A 16131-nucleotide genomic window follows, 5' to 3' on the forward strand; every position below is an offset into this window, starting at 1 on the left:
TGTCTTCTCTAAATGATTTGCGATAAGTTTTGAATTTTCCAGTCTTCGTATCCATATCACTAAAGTCATGTGCACTGCTCTTCATACCTTAAATATGTCCACAGCATGACAAATTAAGTCTCATGGTTTTCTGATTGGTTTAAATAAAGAACATAGGGCAGAATTTTACGGCAGCGGGATTTTACGTTCCCGCTAAAATCAATGAAGTTTAGAATGTCTCGCTGCATTTTACGGCCCTGTCCCTGCCGAAATGGGGCCGTAAAATTCTGCCCTTAGTCACATTATTTCATCTGAAATATAAATAAGAAAAGCTCCCGAATAAAAACTACCACCTCAAGTGTTACAATTTGAATGAAGTATCATTGCTTCTTCCTATAGGGGGGCTTCCAGAGGCTCCATCTTGATTTCTGGTCCAGTTGTGTATGTTGTTGGAAAAATAATAGATAAACATATGAACATGGAATAATTTAAGGTAAAATTGTTAGTAATGAGATCTTTGGTGGAAATATGTCTGAGTCTTGTGTCCAGTTCCTTTGAAATGAGAGAGAAGCATCATGGGAGATTGTTTTCTCACTGTTCCTCCAGAACTACAATATAAAGGGTACACTGTGAAACTCTGTATTACATGACAAACAGATAGAAAACTATTGGCACTATGGTGCCTAACTGTTGTCTTCTGCTTTCTGATATCAGCTCCCAACGTCTGCTGCACAAGGAACTTACGGGGTGCTGGCAATCAGCTCCTTAAACTATAACACTTCATTCCATCATGTCTTGCATTATGGCTTACTGGGCAGTAAAACTGTCTGTCCTCGGTCTGCAATCAATATTTTTCACCAGTTTGGCAGTTGTCATCTGTGTTAGCCTTCCCAGTGTTTGCTTAGCTATTTAAATACTTCTTGATTAATGATGATTGGTTGGACTGCTTTATAGGAGTTAAAACTTACTATTTAGCCCACATCATGAAAACTAGAAAATTTGTACTAAGCTACTTTCGTTGTAGCCATCAAAAATTAAAGGTAACCTTCAGTTAACCCACAATAATGGACAAACAGGTCACAAGGTCACAGAATGGAATTGATTGTCAGAACCCCACAAGCTCCTGATGCAGCAGGCATGGGAGCTGTTGTCAACCCAGAGAGGTCTGGGGCCACCACAATCCAAACAGCAGACAATGAAAACCTACCATGAGCCTGCCATTTAGAAGGGAATCACTTAGGTCTAGTAGGTTATATGTATTAAGTTTAAATTGAAGCTATATATTACAGAAAGATTTGACCTAATATTGTACGCAATTGCATGAACATACAAAGTAGGAGCAAGCGTAGGCTGCAGTCATAAATGTTGATTTAATTTTAGAAAAATGCAATTTTGATTTCAATTTCTCCCCTTCTTTTGGTTCTTAATTTCCTTATACGCCCCATCCTTGTCCAACTGGACAACTCTTCAGGTTTAAGAGTGGGTATTATTGTGTTGGAGTTGTTTCAATAACTCCGGAAGACTGTTAGCTGCAAACACTAACTTTATTGTAACACATTTATATTGAGAACACTCCCTTACTCTAACTTCTTTCCATGCTGCTTTGTCCTAGATTCTCTCAGATCACATGAGTATATGTCACTTCTTTCTATGACATCACAGATTATTACAGTTAACCCTTTGTGGGATTTAGTCTAACATACTTATTAAAAAGCTGGACAGAAAAAAAATGCTCCATTATATTACAAACTGGACCTTCTGCAGCAGGTATTAGGAGTGGAATGTGAGTCTCCCAAAATGATTATCCCACTATTTTTTTCTTCCCTGTCAAATGGGAAGGTGTTTGTTCCTTTACATTGCATTCCATAGGTAAGATGAAGATCTTGGGAAGTAGTAAGTTAGAGACCTGATTGCTAATTTCCTATCTCTTCACATATGCACATGGCAGTTTGGATTGCATAAAATAATTAGACAATGCAACCAATAATCTCATTAGGATCTCTAGACAGAGGAGTATGCAGAGCAAGGTTACATTTCTCAATTTAGATCTAAGGTTGCTTAAATAATTTTTATTTATGCTGTTTCTAGATGCTTATTCACCGAATGACAATGGAGCGAAGTCTGAATCTGTTTCAAACCTTCAGCCTCAGCCTTCGTTAAACTCTATGCAGAATTCCCCAGGACCCAAACGTTCAGGAAACACACTGAAGAAATGGCTGACTAGTCCTGTCCGTAGACTCAGTAGTGGCAAGGCTGATAATAGAAAGATTGTCAAACAGAAAAGAGGCAGGAATGGCAAAACAAGCATAGATCCAGCTTCACCCAAGGCAGGGGAGAATGAAAATGCACCTCAGGAGGACAGTGCGGATGAGGTATGTATTTTTTTGTGCAGCTCTGGATGCTTATGTTTGACGGGGGAATATAGTCTTATTTAATGGCTGTAGCCCCAAAATAAGAACAAGACATTGTGAGCCAAATCTGTACTAAAACTGTTATGTGGATGATGAATTCCATGTTAGCTCAGTTGTTAAGTACACCGTCCAATGTGGAATTGGGCAATAGAGACCAAGAATTTCCCATGTTCAATTCTGGCTCAGTCTCAGTTCATTGACCTCAATGGAAATGGTGGTAGGCTGCTACATTTGATTTCAGTTGGACTCAGGAGGAGAAAAATTGATCAGGGTCTCAGCTCCCAACACACTGGTATGTGTCATAGGATGAGGATAAGCAGGACAGAAGTGGGCTGAGTTGTAGTGCTCCCTAACATTCACTGTCCAGGTTTACATTACATAAAGAATGGCAGTTTGGGTGCCCGTAGGGTTATACTCAGAGCATGAGTAAATGTACATATTTTTGACAGGATAAGAGCAGAAAAATTGAGGAGGAAAAATGTTGTTTACTTCCCATGAAATGTAATAAAGCAACTTAGTTGTATTTACATTGACAAGAAACTGTTAAAAGAACTATCATACAATTTTATCAAGGGTTTTTATAGTCACTTGTCTACATTACTTTAAATCAGCAATGATTTTTGGAATCTATGAAATATATATTGTTTGATCTTCAATGGAATTTCTCTTAACAGAAGGGAAGGAAAGATGAACCACCCAGTGGCACTCTATCCAAGTCTTCATCTGGAATGCAGAGTGGAGGAGAGGATGAGCCAGATGACGAGTCCCATACTCCTCTTCCTCCACCAATGAAAATTATCGACAATGATCCTTCACCAGAGGATTGCGTATGTAACTCAGCACTCTAATATAAGTTTGTCTTGGAGCATGTATCTGCAGAATGAAAAATAAAAAGGCATTTTGACACTTGCTCATTTTTACTCGCAACTGTGGTGATTTGACTTCCCACATTGTGAAAGGTCAGGTGGACAAACTGCCATTCTTTGTAATTGGTACAGGATTGCTTTTTTTTTCATGGTCAATATCTGTTTTCGTTTCATCCCGCCCAAAATGATGGCCAGAATTTTTAGCTCCGTGAGTGGGTGCGCGCCCGAACTGACTGAGCGTAAAATGACACCCGATGACGTCGGGCGAGTGTTCTGACATCATTGCTTGGTCCCATGATATTTCATTCTGCAGGCACGCGCTGGAGTTGGCAGCATGCCCATCGACAATTAAAAGGCCTATTAAGGCCATTAGAAATCCATTAGACTCAAATTTACACTGTCCATCCAACTTCTGTTGGCGGGCAGGCAAAAACGCCAAGCGGCTTTTGCACTTTTTAGGAAACCTCATCCGCGGGTGGAATGAGACTTCCTAAAGCAAATAAAAATAAAATAAAAATTTTACACTTGAATTAAAAACATGTCCCTGCTCATGTGACCGCGTCACATGTGAGTCATATGAGGGGACATGCTTTATGACATTTTTAATTTCTTCATTAGTTTTTTTAAACAGCGTTTCATCTGCCTGAGGCAGCTCTCGCACACATGTGCGAAGTTCACGCTAAGCCCACTCGCACTCCCACCTGCAGCACAGGCAGCGCTCAATGCTGCTGCTCATGTTCCACACTGGGCAGGCCTTAATTAGCCTGCCAGCGTGAAATGGCAGTGCGGTGCCAATCACGGGCAGCAGTTGGCTTCCCGACCGCCCCCGCCAAGCCCACGTGCCAAGGGTAAAATTCTGCCCAACATGTTTTGTTTCAATAAAATGGATCCCTTAATAGCACATAATTAACCCAACTCCTTATGCAGAGAATTAATAAATTTGATTGTTGGCCATTTTGATCATTTAACCACAAAACAATTGTGAAAAAATCATCTTAACTACTTAGAAAAAATGAAATTATTTCACAGGGCAGTTATGGAAAAGATCAGATGATGCAGTGAAATTGATCTTGGGAGTTTCTGAAAAACAGGCATGAGCAAATTGAAAGCACCCATTACACAAGTGTTCTATCTAAGGCATTCCCAAATGCACAGCAAACTGGAAGGTATCAGGCAGGCTACACACAAATTGTCCCAATAGATTGGAAGGTTAATGTAACACGCTATCTGAGAAATGTGAGAGAGAGCGAAAACAGGGGCCTACAGGCCAGTGAGCCTGACATCAGTTGTTGGGAAAATGCTGGAATCTGTTATTAAGGAAGTGTTAAAAAGTATTTTTTTATAATATAATTAAGCAAAACCAACATGGTTTAATGAAAGGAAAATTGTGTCTGACAAATTTTTAGAGTTTTTTGTGGATATAACTAATAGGGTAGATAAAGGGGTAAATAAAGGGTAACCAGTTTAAAAAGAAAGAAAGACTTGCACTTATATAGTGCTTTTCATGACCACCACTCATCTCAAAGTGCTATACGGACAATGAAGTACTTTTGAAGCGTAGTCACTACTGTAATTTAGGAAATTCAGCAACTAATTTGCTGCACAGCAAATTCCCACCAACAGCACTGTGATAAGGGATTTTCTGTTAATGTGCTGTTGAATGGGGAATAAATATTGGCAAGGATACTGGGGATAATTCGCCTGCTCTTCTTTAAAATAGTGCCATGGGGTCTTTTACATCTACCCGAGCAGGCAGATGGATCCTTGGTTTAATGTCTCCTCTGAAAGACAGCACCTCAAACAGTGTAACGCTCCCTCAGTACTGCACTGGAGTGTCAGCCTTGATTTTTGTACATGTAGTAAATTTGGATTTCCAAGAACATTTGCCACATAAAAGATAAGGGCTCATGGGGTTAGGGGTAATATATTAGCAGGAATAGAGGATTTTGGTTAATGGTCAGAAAATAGAAAGTAGCAATAAACAAGAAATTTTCAAGTTGGCTGGTTGCAACTAGTGAGTACTGCAAGGATCAGTGCTGGGGCCTCAGCTACAATCTATAGTAATGACTTAGGTTACCCTCAGTCCCTTCGTCGATCCAAATTTTCTGACAATACAAAACTAGATGTAACATTAAGCTGTGTGGAGGACATAAAGAGGCTGCAGAATATTGACGGATTAAGTTAATGGGCAAGAAGATGTTATATAATGTGGGGAAGAATAGAAAGGCAAAATATTTTTAAATGGTGAGATACTTTTAAATGTTGATGTTCAGAGAGCTTACAAAGAGCACAAAGATGGCATGCAGGTACAGCAAGCAATTAGGAAGGCAAATGACATTTTAACCTTTATTGCAAAGGGGCTGGAGATCAAGAATAAGGAAATCTTGCTACAAGTGTTTAGGATTTGATGAGACCACACTTGGATCACTATGAGCAGTTTTGGCCTCCATTATCTAAGGAAGGATATACCTCCCTTGGAGGTGATATAGCAAAGATTCATTGTATTGATTCCTGGATTGAGAGGATTGCCCTATGATGAGAGATTGAGTACTTTGGGCCTACGCTCTCTGGAGTTTAGAAGAATGAGTGGTGATCTCATTGAAACATACATGATTCTGGGAGAACTTGACAAGGTCGACACTGAGAAGTTGTTTCCCCTGGCTGGGGAATCTAGAACTAGGGGCATAGTCTCTGGATGGGGTTGTTCATTTTAAACTCAGGTGAGGAAGTATATCTTTGGTAAAAGGGTTGTTAAAGATAGAAATTTGCTACCCAAAGTGTTGAGGATATTACATTGTTGAATACATTTAACGCTGAGATAGGCAGATTTTTTGAACTCTGGGGGTATCAAGGGATATGTGAATTGGATGGGAAAGTGGAATTGAGGACAAAAATCAGCCATTAACTTATTGAATAACAGATCAGGCTCGAGGTACTTACTCCTGTTTGTTATGACTTTCTGTCCTGTTTAAGATAGCACGCATGCGTGGCTGTGCCAAAATGATTAAAGGTATTGCACCTTGAAACCAAGACACCATGCATAACAGCAAAATAAATTATAGGGAACATCACACTCCACTGGTTTTCTTGCCCCATAGACTACCAATTAACTACTGCCCAGACCAATTTCATCCCCATGGGTTGATATAATACTCAGATTTAAACTATTTATTGTCTAGATCCTGCAGAACTTGACGTGTTTTCCTGGATTCCTGCAGAGCTTGCAAAATGGCAGCCGGGTCCTGGACGCAGAAGTCCACCCCATTTCCAACATTCTATTTTTGCCATTAGGGGAAAGGAAGTCAGGCATGATCGACACACGAGGGAAACCCAAACTCAGCAGGACCATTTGAACTCAATGCTGAGTTCAGACAGACCCCATTTTGACTTTAGCAAGGGACTTAACCGCAGCATGGGAATCAAGAATTTATGGAGTAGATGTAAATGTTCTTGAAGGGTTGCTAAGATCTTTGTAACTGTCAAGATGTGCAGTTATTTCAATGCCCAAGCTACAGTTACCTCGCAGGGTTTGATTAACAGCTCAAAGTGGTTGTTAAAGGATTAGCTGTCTTTGATGTGGGGTATGAATAGAAGTTTCTTTTTTGTAAGAGATTAACCACTTGAGGAGATTTAAAAGGTTTGAATGGGCTGTGATGATGGGACTTTTTTAAATACAGTGAAGAATGTATTACAATTTTAGACGTTAATTTTATTTTATTTCAACTGGCTCCTGAAGCCTACTCATGGTAGATACTATGAATGTGTTTAAGGTCTCATAACTGTAATTCTGTGAGTCTTCACCCACCTAATATTAATTTGTCCTTTTGAGATGGTAACAATGGTAGTGCTTTTTAATTCTTTCAGATACACTGCCCATGCTCATGATCAATGGTGGTTCTGGTTTGGTTCAGGGAGTGCGTGATCAGACTCTGATTGGTTTCTTAAGGGTGGCAGCCACCTAAGGATGTCACTTCCTGTTATCTCCAGACTGATTATCTAAAATGTCAGTCACCTGTGGAACAGTCCCTCTTATTACCATGGCCAGGATTTTTCACTGAGTGAGCGAGTGCACGCCCGATCCGCTCGAGCATAAATTGGCACGCAATGGCGTTGGGCGAGCGTCCCGACATCATTGCGCACTTGCACGATATTTTGGGAATTAGCAATGCATCCGCTGATAATAAAAAGGCCAATTGATTTAGATTTTTCGCTGCCCGTCCGTCATTAAAAAATAAAAATAACATTTCATCCTAATTTCTAACATATCCCTGCTCACGTGAGCTGAGTCACATGAGGGGACATGTTTTTTAATACCTTAAAATATTTTATTTTTTATTTTGAAAACTGTTCATCTCCCTGAGGCAGCTTTGTGTCTCAGGGAGCTTTTTCAGCGTGCACCTATGCGCATGCGTGAAGTTCACCCTCCTCCCTGCCCCCCACCCCCCCCCACCCCCCCATCACAGGCAGTGCTGAGCACTGAAGTACACGTATCACGCTGGGCGGGCCTTAATTGGCCCACCAACATGAAATCGCGGTCCAGCCCTGATCGTGGGCAGCGGTTGGCTTCCCAACCAACCCCTGCCACCTCCACTGAGCTTGCCCGACAAGGGCAAAATACTGCTCCATGTCTCCTTGTTAGTTTATAAAATTTAATTCCACTAAGATAGTGAGGTACCTGATGATAGTTTCTTTGTCCACTTATTTGGGATAAGAGGGCACATGGCATCAGGTGCTACTGATTAACTCAGGGCTCATTGTCTTCAAGTGTCTAATTGATGTGTTGGTATCAATATTGCAAACCCTGTAGAACCCTCGCTAAGACGAGCGTTTTTCAGTGCGTTGGCTGAACTTCACTGGCGTGGAGTTTGTAGTGACTCTTGGTAGTGGGTATGGGTTAATTCACGGGTGGCCAAACCATGGCTCGCGCCACAGGTGGCTCTTTTAGTGGAGACGGTGGGGTAGTGATATTGTCACTCGACTAGTAATCCAGAGGCCCAGGCTAATGTTTTGGGGACATGGGTTCAAATTCCACCGTGGCAGCTGGCAGTACTTGAATTCAGTTAATAAAAACCTGGAATTGAAAGCTAATATCTGTAATGGTGATCAAGAAACTATCATTGATTGTTGTAAAAACCCATTTGGTTAACCAATGTCCTTTAGGGAAGGAAATTTGTCATCCTTACTTGGTCTGGCCTGTATGTGACTCCAGACCCAGCTACAATGTGGTTGACTCCTTTCTGCCCTCTAAAAAGGCCTACGAAGCCGCTTAGTTCAAGAGCAATTAGGGATGGACAACAAATGCTAGCCTTGCCAGTGACACCCACATCCCTTGAAAGAATATTAAAACAAACCAGATAAGGGGGTAGAGTTGATGAGAGGGTAGGGTAGTAGAAGCTAGTCAAGTTGAGGAGCGGGAGGTTGGGGTGTCGGGACTTTGGAGTGAGTCAGGGTGTCGGGGGAAGTCAGGTGGTGGGGGTTGTTCAGGCTGGGGAGGAGTTGGGACATGGTGGGGCGAGTCGGGAGTTGGGGGCTAATCAGGTCGGGTCAGGACATATGGAGGGAGTCGGGGGCGTTGATGGGGGAGTCATGTGGTGAGCTCAGGTTGGGGGGTACTCAGGGAGTCTGGATGTGGTGGGCGGGAGTCGGATGGTGAGGTCGGGGTCCAAGGGATCAGGTGGTGAGGTCGGGCTGGGGGTTGTGGAAGTTGGGGCATCAAGTGGGGAGTAGAAAGGGGTCTGTTGTATAGTTACCCAGGAGTTAGACTAGGACTTTTCTGTCTAACATTTCCTGGGTAACTATCCAGGTAAGTAAGTAGGAACTGTCTGAAGCCTCCGATTCTAACTCAGAATTGGAGATATTTTCAGAGGGTCCAGGAGAGCTGGGGAATTTCCGATTGGAAGTTGCTGGAATGTCCGAGGGGTTCTTTAACACATCTTGGGGAATACGTCCAGCCTCCAACTATTCAGAGACTGGAAGATCTGGGCCATAAAGCACAAAAGCAAGGAAGTTGTGGTAAACCTTTACAAGTCACTGGTTAGATCTGTGTCTAATTCCAGGCATGTCAAGGCCTTAGAGAGGCATCTGGGAAATTTGCTACTGTGGTTCCAAGGCTAAGGAGTTTCAGTTATCTATAAAGGCAGGAGAACTGGGATTGTTCTGCTTAAAGCAGAGAAGGTTAATTGATGTGTTCAAAATTATGAAGGGCTTTGATAAAGTAGATAGGGAAAAAATGTTTCCATTGGCAAGAGGGTTGGCAACCAGAGGGCATAAATCTGAAATAACTGTCAAAATTGCCAGGATGGAGTCTAGAGGAGGATTTTTTTTTCCTCAATGAGTTATGATTTGGAATGCACATCCTTAAAGTGGTGGCAATAGATTGAATAGTAACTGTCAAAGGGGAATTGGATCTACAGTTTAAAAAGTAAATATTTGAAAGGCTGTGGAAAAGAGCAGGGGAGTGAGATTAACTGGAGCTCTTTTAGAGAGCTGGTACAGTTATAACGGGCTAAATGGCAGCCTCCTGTGATGTATGATTCTGTAGTTCAAATTCTGTTTAGGCACAGAATAATGTTTAACTAGATGACTGAAAATCAAATTCTTGTACCTTCTACTGGAGCGACATAGAAAGACATTTGGTGGCAAGTACATTTATTTTGAGGTTAACTCTGTACCTGTGGTGTGATCAGAGCTTTGGATTTTTCATACTGTCTTATTGCCATTTTGGAAGATACAAGGGGATCTATCACAATTGTTCAATTTTATCAGTACATGGAGGAAATGGCAGATGCTGGTTTTATCTGGAAACATTCTTCCAGAACCCTGCAGAGATGGGGTGAAGGTATTATAGTCTTTCATCAGCTTCAGTGTCAGTTAAGCTTGAGATTTATAGAATATATAAAAGAGTTCTTGGGCATTAAATGGAATGGTTTTCTCGGGCCTATTGTTAGATCCAAGGCCAAGTTGTGAGGTGGATTTACAGCAAAAGGGAGATTTGGGACAACTTTGGCCTCTATTGATCTGTCACTGAATATCCTGGAGGGGCTGGAAATCTCAATGAGAACATCTCTTTTCCAAATCACTTCACTTTTCAATCTGAATTAAACAGTTGGTGACAAATAACCATGATATGATGCATTGGATTTGGCTATCTGGAATGGTGGGTCATTGGCATAGCATGAGCTGTCCTATATGCGTTCTTCTATTATTCTAAAAACAAGATGTCCCTCGTATAATTGATAACAAAGTCATAGAGTCATTACTGCATAGTAGGAGGCCATTTGGCTCATCAAGTCCATGCTGGATCTCTGTAGTGCAGTCCAGTCGGTTCCACTTTCCTGCTATATCTCCTTAGTCCTGCAAATTTATTTCCCTCAAGCGCCCATCCAATTTTCTTTTGAAATCATTGATCAACTGCACTTCCACCATGGTAATAAGTGGTGAGCTCCAGGTTATTACCACTCTCTGTGTAAAAAAAAAGGTTCATCCTCACACCACCTCTTGCACAAAGCTTTAAATCTGTTCCCTCTAACCCTTGTATGATCAGCAAATGGGAACAGCTTTTCTTTGTCTCTCACTCTCTCTTCAGGTAACATAAGAAGGTGTTGGCGACCATGGGCTTTCATGTGTTGGTCCATGGTTATGCTTGGCAAAGTACTGCAGTGATTTTCCATTGCCTACCGTAGGTTCTAGCTGATCAGGAGATTCTCCTGCTTCTATCACCTGCTGTAGGTATGTTGGAATGGTATACAGGTTGGCAATCAATCTGCTTGGCCATGCCATACATGCGCCTACCGTGGCCCTGCCATACATGCACCTTCCGTGGCCCTGCCATACATGCACCTTCCGTGGCCCTCAAGTCCTGGGGTGGTACTCGAACTTCTGGCTCGGAGGTAGGAATGTTACCCAACTGGCCCACAAGACCTTCCCTTCTTTGACTACCTTATCTAAACTTGTCATAATCTTGTACACCTCTATCAGATCACCCCTCAACCTCTTTGCTCCAAGGAGGACAACTCAGCTTCTCCAAGCTAACCTTGTATCTAAATTAACTCACCCTTAGAACAATTCTGATAAATTTCTGCACTCTCTCAAGGACTTTCACATTCTTCCTATCGGAACTGGATGCAATACTTTCGTTGTGGCCTAACCAGAGCTGTATAAAATTTCAACAGTTCCTGTTTTTGTACTCTATTTATTCATTCATTGGTGCTCTGCCCAAAGGAAACTCCTTTGCTCATTGTCTGCCAATGCTTGATCCTAAGCTGTTTTCATGGCTATATTTTTTCAATGGTGAATTTGTCATTGCTTTCCACTCAAAGGGGCAGTGCAAGGAGGCAGGTCCCAGGTCTATCTTAGCCAGAACAGGAATTGAATCCACACTGTTGGTGTTATTCTGAGACACATTCAAGCCAACTGAGCTAACCAGCTCCCCACTCTATTTGAAAGCTCTGTTTATGATGCACAAGATCCCAAATGCTTTGCAAACTACTTTCTCAGTATGTCCTGCCACCTTCAAAGATCTGTTCTCATGAACCCGAAGATCTTTATGTCCCTGAAAGATCTTTAGAACTGTGTCATTAAGTCTGTATTGCTTCTTCCTTTCCCTTCTATCAAAATGCAGCACCTCTCATTTCTCTGTATTAATTTCCATCTGCCATTTGTCTGCCCATTCTGTTAGTCTATCTTTGTCAAGCTCTGGTCGATTCGTTTCATCCTCACTGTTGGCCATACCTCCAATTTAGGTATTATGGAAAGTTTTGAAATTATAATTTGTCATTTGTTATCAAAAAAACTGGTCCCACCACTGACAGAGCACAGACCTCACCATCCAATCTGAAAAATAACCATTTATTACGACTCTGTCTTTTCTGTCCTTAAGCCAATATTTTATCCAAGCTGATACTGACCCTCCTATTCCATGAACCTCAATTTTGTTAACCAACCCTTTATTTGGTACCTTGTCAAATGCTTTCTTAAAATCCATATAGTCAACATTCATTACATTCCCTTCACTAACCTTCTGTGATTTCATCAAAAAATTCAGCTAGATTAGTCATATTTGCCACTTACCAATCACAGACACAGGGGCTGGAATCTTCCAACACCCCTGTGACAGGGCCAGCGAGCCATTGAAATCTCCATTCACATCAGCGGGACCACAAGATCCTGCCAGTGTGAGGGGCTGGAAAATTCCGGCCAGAGTTTCTGACTCTGATCGGAAGTTTTGGGCCCACATTCCCACACAGCTGTTTACACTTATAGCTCACCAACCTTATTCAGCACACCTGTGCATTTATATACATGCATTCTAAACCTGACTTTGTGTTCTTCGTAGTCCTCCTTAGCCTGCTCCTACCTAATATGGAGGTACTTCATTCTCTAGTACTATCCAATACTCTAACTCCTTTAGGTATCTTTTCCACTTTTATATGCTGGTGCACAGCCCATTGCCAATTTAGTGTAAACCCTTCCCAGTCACACTAGTGAACCTCTCCGCAAAGATATTGGTCTCTGTCCTGTTTAGGTGGGACCTGTCCCTTTAGAGCGGGTGCCTCTAGCCCCAGAACTGGTCACAATGCCCTAAGAAGCTGAAGCCCACTTATTGCAACATGCTTCAAGTCAGGCATTGGTCTTGCCTATCTTCCTTTTTCTACTCTCATGCCCAGTACAGGCATATCATGTTATGAACTTTTGGACTACAGACAGTGTCAAGTCTTCAATGAATACCTAGCCAAATATGGACATAGGTGAGGGTAGTTCACAGTCATTTATGGAATTCACATATCTCATTATTTAAAGATGGGCCAACACCTAAAGACTATGGAGTTTCAAGTCTGCCTATCTCCATGTTTCATACTGGACAAGGGGAAGATCGAAACTCAATGGCCACTATCAACTTCCCATTGTATCACCATGGCCTCCCCCATCCAAACTAGCCTGGGTGCTTCTCAGAAGTGTTAACACAGTTGTCATGTGATCAAAACTGGGTTCAGGGAATGCACCCTTATTGCCCAGGACCCATAAGATCAGCAGAGCCATTAGTCATCAGCCAGTCCAAGAACCAGACTGTGAAACCAGCTGCAAGTCATCAAGCAGCCAAAGTACTTAACCTGTTCCAGTTTCAAAGTTCACCTGAGAATCAACCTCCTAGATATTGGACTACAAAAAACTTTGCAACCTGCTGTGAACCGTTCACTTTACAAGGCCCTCACGCTTGGCCTAAATAGCCAAGTGGTTATGGTACTGGGTTTGTAACCCCAAGATCAAGAGTTCAAATCTCACAATGGCAAACTATGAAACAATGTAACTTCATCTGAGACAGATGGAAACGGGTTTGTACTCGAAAGAGTTACAAGGCCCTCACTTCAACTTTAAATCATCAAATCCATTCAAAAAATCACAGGCCTGCCATGTGGGAGACTGGAAATTGTAAATCAGAGTCTGAATTAACTGTAATCTGTAAAAATGCGCTATCTTTATCTTTATCTTTATCTGTATATGTGTATGTGTGTGTGTGAGACCAAGTGTGTGATGTTGTGTTAATTCGAGGTATGTGTGTAAGAATATAAATAACCTTCTTTATTTAAATCGCATAAAAACTTGATGCTGAATTATTTAATTGGAAATAACAATCCAAGCATAAGAAAACTCACTCTTTCCATACAAAGCATCCTGATTACGGGCAGTAGGAGAGTAGATAAATTCTGTCCATGACACTAATCTCACTGGTGCATCACTGAAAGTAATTCAGAGATGCCACCTTCAAGGTGCTACTTTTTAAACTTTATCCTTAGTGCCTGAAATTCTGACCATGTGACCTTAATACCTCCCCTGTCTATGTTGTTGAATCTGAAGTGCACCACAATTTCTGGCTCCTTCCCTACCCCCTTGCAGAATATTCTGCACCCTCTCTGTGATGTCCTTTACCCTGTCACCAGGGATGCAACACACCATGTGGTACCAACGATCATGGTTACAAAACTGTCTGACTATGTGCCTAAACTATAGAATCTCCTATAACGATTGCTTTTTTACACTTTACTATTCCCTGCCCCTCACAATGTGTAGTCCCTTGTGCATTTGTGCCATGGTCTGAACTGCACTCCTTCATTGTGTTGTAACTCGCAGCAGTCTCTATTACTGAGTACTGTTATGAGAATCACACCCAACCCAAAGACTACCGAACTTTCTACCTCTTCCTTCTCTTCTGGATTGCTCAGCCATCTACTATCATGAACTTGCTCTGCCTGAGGGGTGGCCACGTCCTGAAATATACAATCAGGGAAAATTTCAGATTTCCTGATGCTCCACAGTGATTCTCGTGCCCTTCAAACTCTGAAACCCTAAGCTTCAACTCAACCAGCTGGAGACAGTTCCAATACATGTCATGACCTGAGGTTCCCAAATGGTACGGGAATTGCAAGCAACAGCTCTCGGCTGCCCATCCATGATGTAAAAAATCTATTCCTTCTTTCAGAATCCAGTTTGTACCTTATTTAAGCTATTAACTTTAATCAGTGCCTCTAGACCTCAACTTTCAAGTCTCACTGTCTCACGCGCCCTCTCTCAGACCACTGTCTATTTTTTTTTAAATACCAGAACAATACCAATGCTTTTGGGGCAGATTTAAACTAAATTGGCAGGGGTGTGGGATCCTGAAAAGTAGATCAGAGGGAAGAGAAGCTGAGATGGAATTAGAAGTTAAAATGCTAGAAAGTGAGTCTGGAAGGTAGAGGAAACATAGCTTAGATAAGAAAGAAGTGAGTTTAGCAAAGCTAAATGGAGTATTTTAATTCAAGAAGCCTGAGGAATAAGACAGATGAGCTGAGGGCAGAGATAGGAGTATTATATATGACTGAGACTTGGCTAAAAGGAGGGCAAGATTGGCAGCTCAAAATTCCTGGTCATAGGGTATTCAGATGAGATAGAGAGGGGAATAGAAGAAGGTGGGGGTTGTAACATTGTTCAAGGAATCAGTTATAGCATTGAGGAAGGATGATATCTTGGAAGGATCATCAAATGAAGCCATATGGGTAGAAGTAAAAAACACAAAAGGGTCAAATATGCTGTTGGGTGTGTATTATAGGCCCCCAAACAGTCAGGGAGAGATAGAGGATCAAATGTGTAATCAAATTTCAGAGAAGTGTAAGAATAATAGGGCAGTAATAGGGGATTTTAACGACCCAAATATTAACTGGGATAGTTTTAGTGTGCAAGGTAGGGAGGGAGCAAAATTCTTAAGTTGCATCCAGCAGAACTTTTTTAGCCAGTTCGTAGAAAGCAAAACAAGGGAGGGGGCAGTTCTGGACCTAATATTCGGAAATGAGCCTGGGCAGTTAGAAGGTGTATCAGTAGGGGAGCATTTTGGAGATAGTGACCATAACTCAGTTAGATTTAGGGTAGCTATGGAAAAGGATAAGGTTGGGCCAGGAATAAAAGTTCTAAACTGGGGAAAGGCTAATTTTACTAAGATGAGATATGATTTGGCCCAAGTGGGCCAAGTGGACTGAGAGCTGCTACTTGCAGATAAAACTGTGTCAGAGCAGTGGGAGGCATTCAAGGAGGAAATAGTGAGAGTACAGGGCTAATATGCTCCAGTAAAGACAAAGTGGGGGACCAAGTCCGAGGAACCTTGGATGTCAAGGGACATAAAGGTTAGGATTCCAAAAAAGGGAAGCTTATGGCAGATACTGAGGGCTCAATACAGCAGAGTCCTTAGAGGAGTATAAAAAATGCAGAGGGGCACTTAAAAAGGAAATTAGGAAAGCTAAGAGAGTGCATGAGAAAGCATAGGTGGGTAGAATAAAGGAAAACCCAAAGGTTTTTTAAAAATATATAAAGAGAAAGAGAATAACTAGTGAAAGAGTAGAGCCAAT

General features: G+C 41.7%; 1 protein-coding gene across 2 annotated transcripts in view; it reads left to right on the top strand.

The window, feature by feature from the left end:
• The window catches only part of kalrna (kalirin RhoGEF kinase a), a 1007899-nt gene that overhangs the window by 820608 nt on the left and 171160 nt on the right, over positions 1 to 16131 (top strand). For both annotated transcript variants that reach the window (XM_041200492.1, XM_041200491.1), the window contains 2 exons: positions 2068 to 2351; positions 3065 to 3217. In XM_041200492.1, coding sequence (XP_041056426.1) covers positions 2068 to 2351; positions 3065 to 3217 — 437 coding nt within the window. The remainder of the gene's footprint in view (positions 1 to 2067; positions 2352 to 3064; positions 3218 to 16131) is intronic.

Source organism: Carcharodon carcharias, chromosome 12 (genome assembly GCF_017639515.1).
Source record: "Carcharodon carcharias isolate sCarCar2 chromosome 12, sCarCar2.pri, whole genome shotgun sequence".
Classification (NCBI taxonomy): Eukaryota; Metazoa; Chordata; class Chondrichthyes; order Lamniformes; family Lamnidae; genus Carcharodon; species Carcharodon carcharias.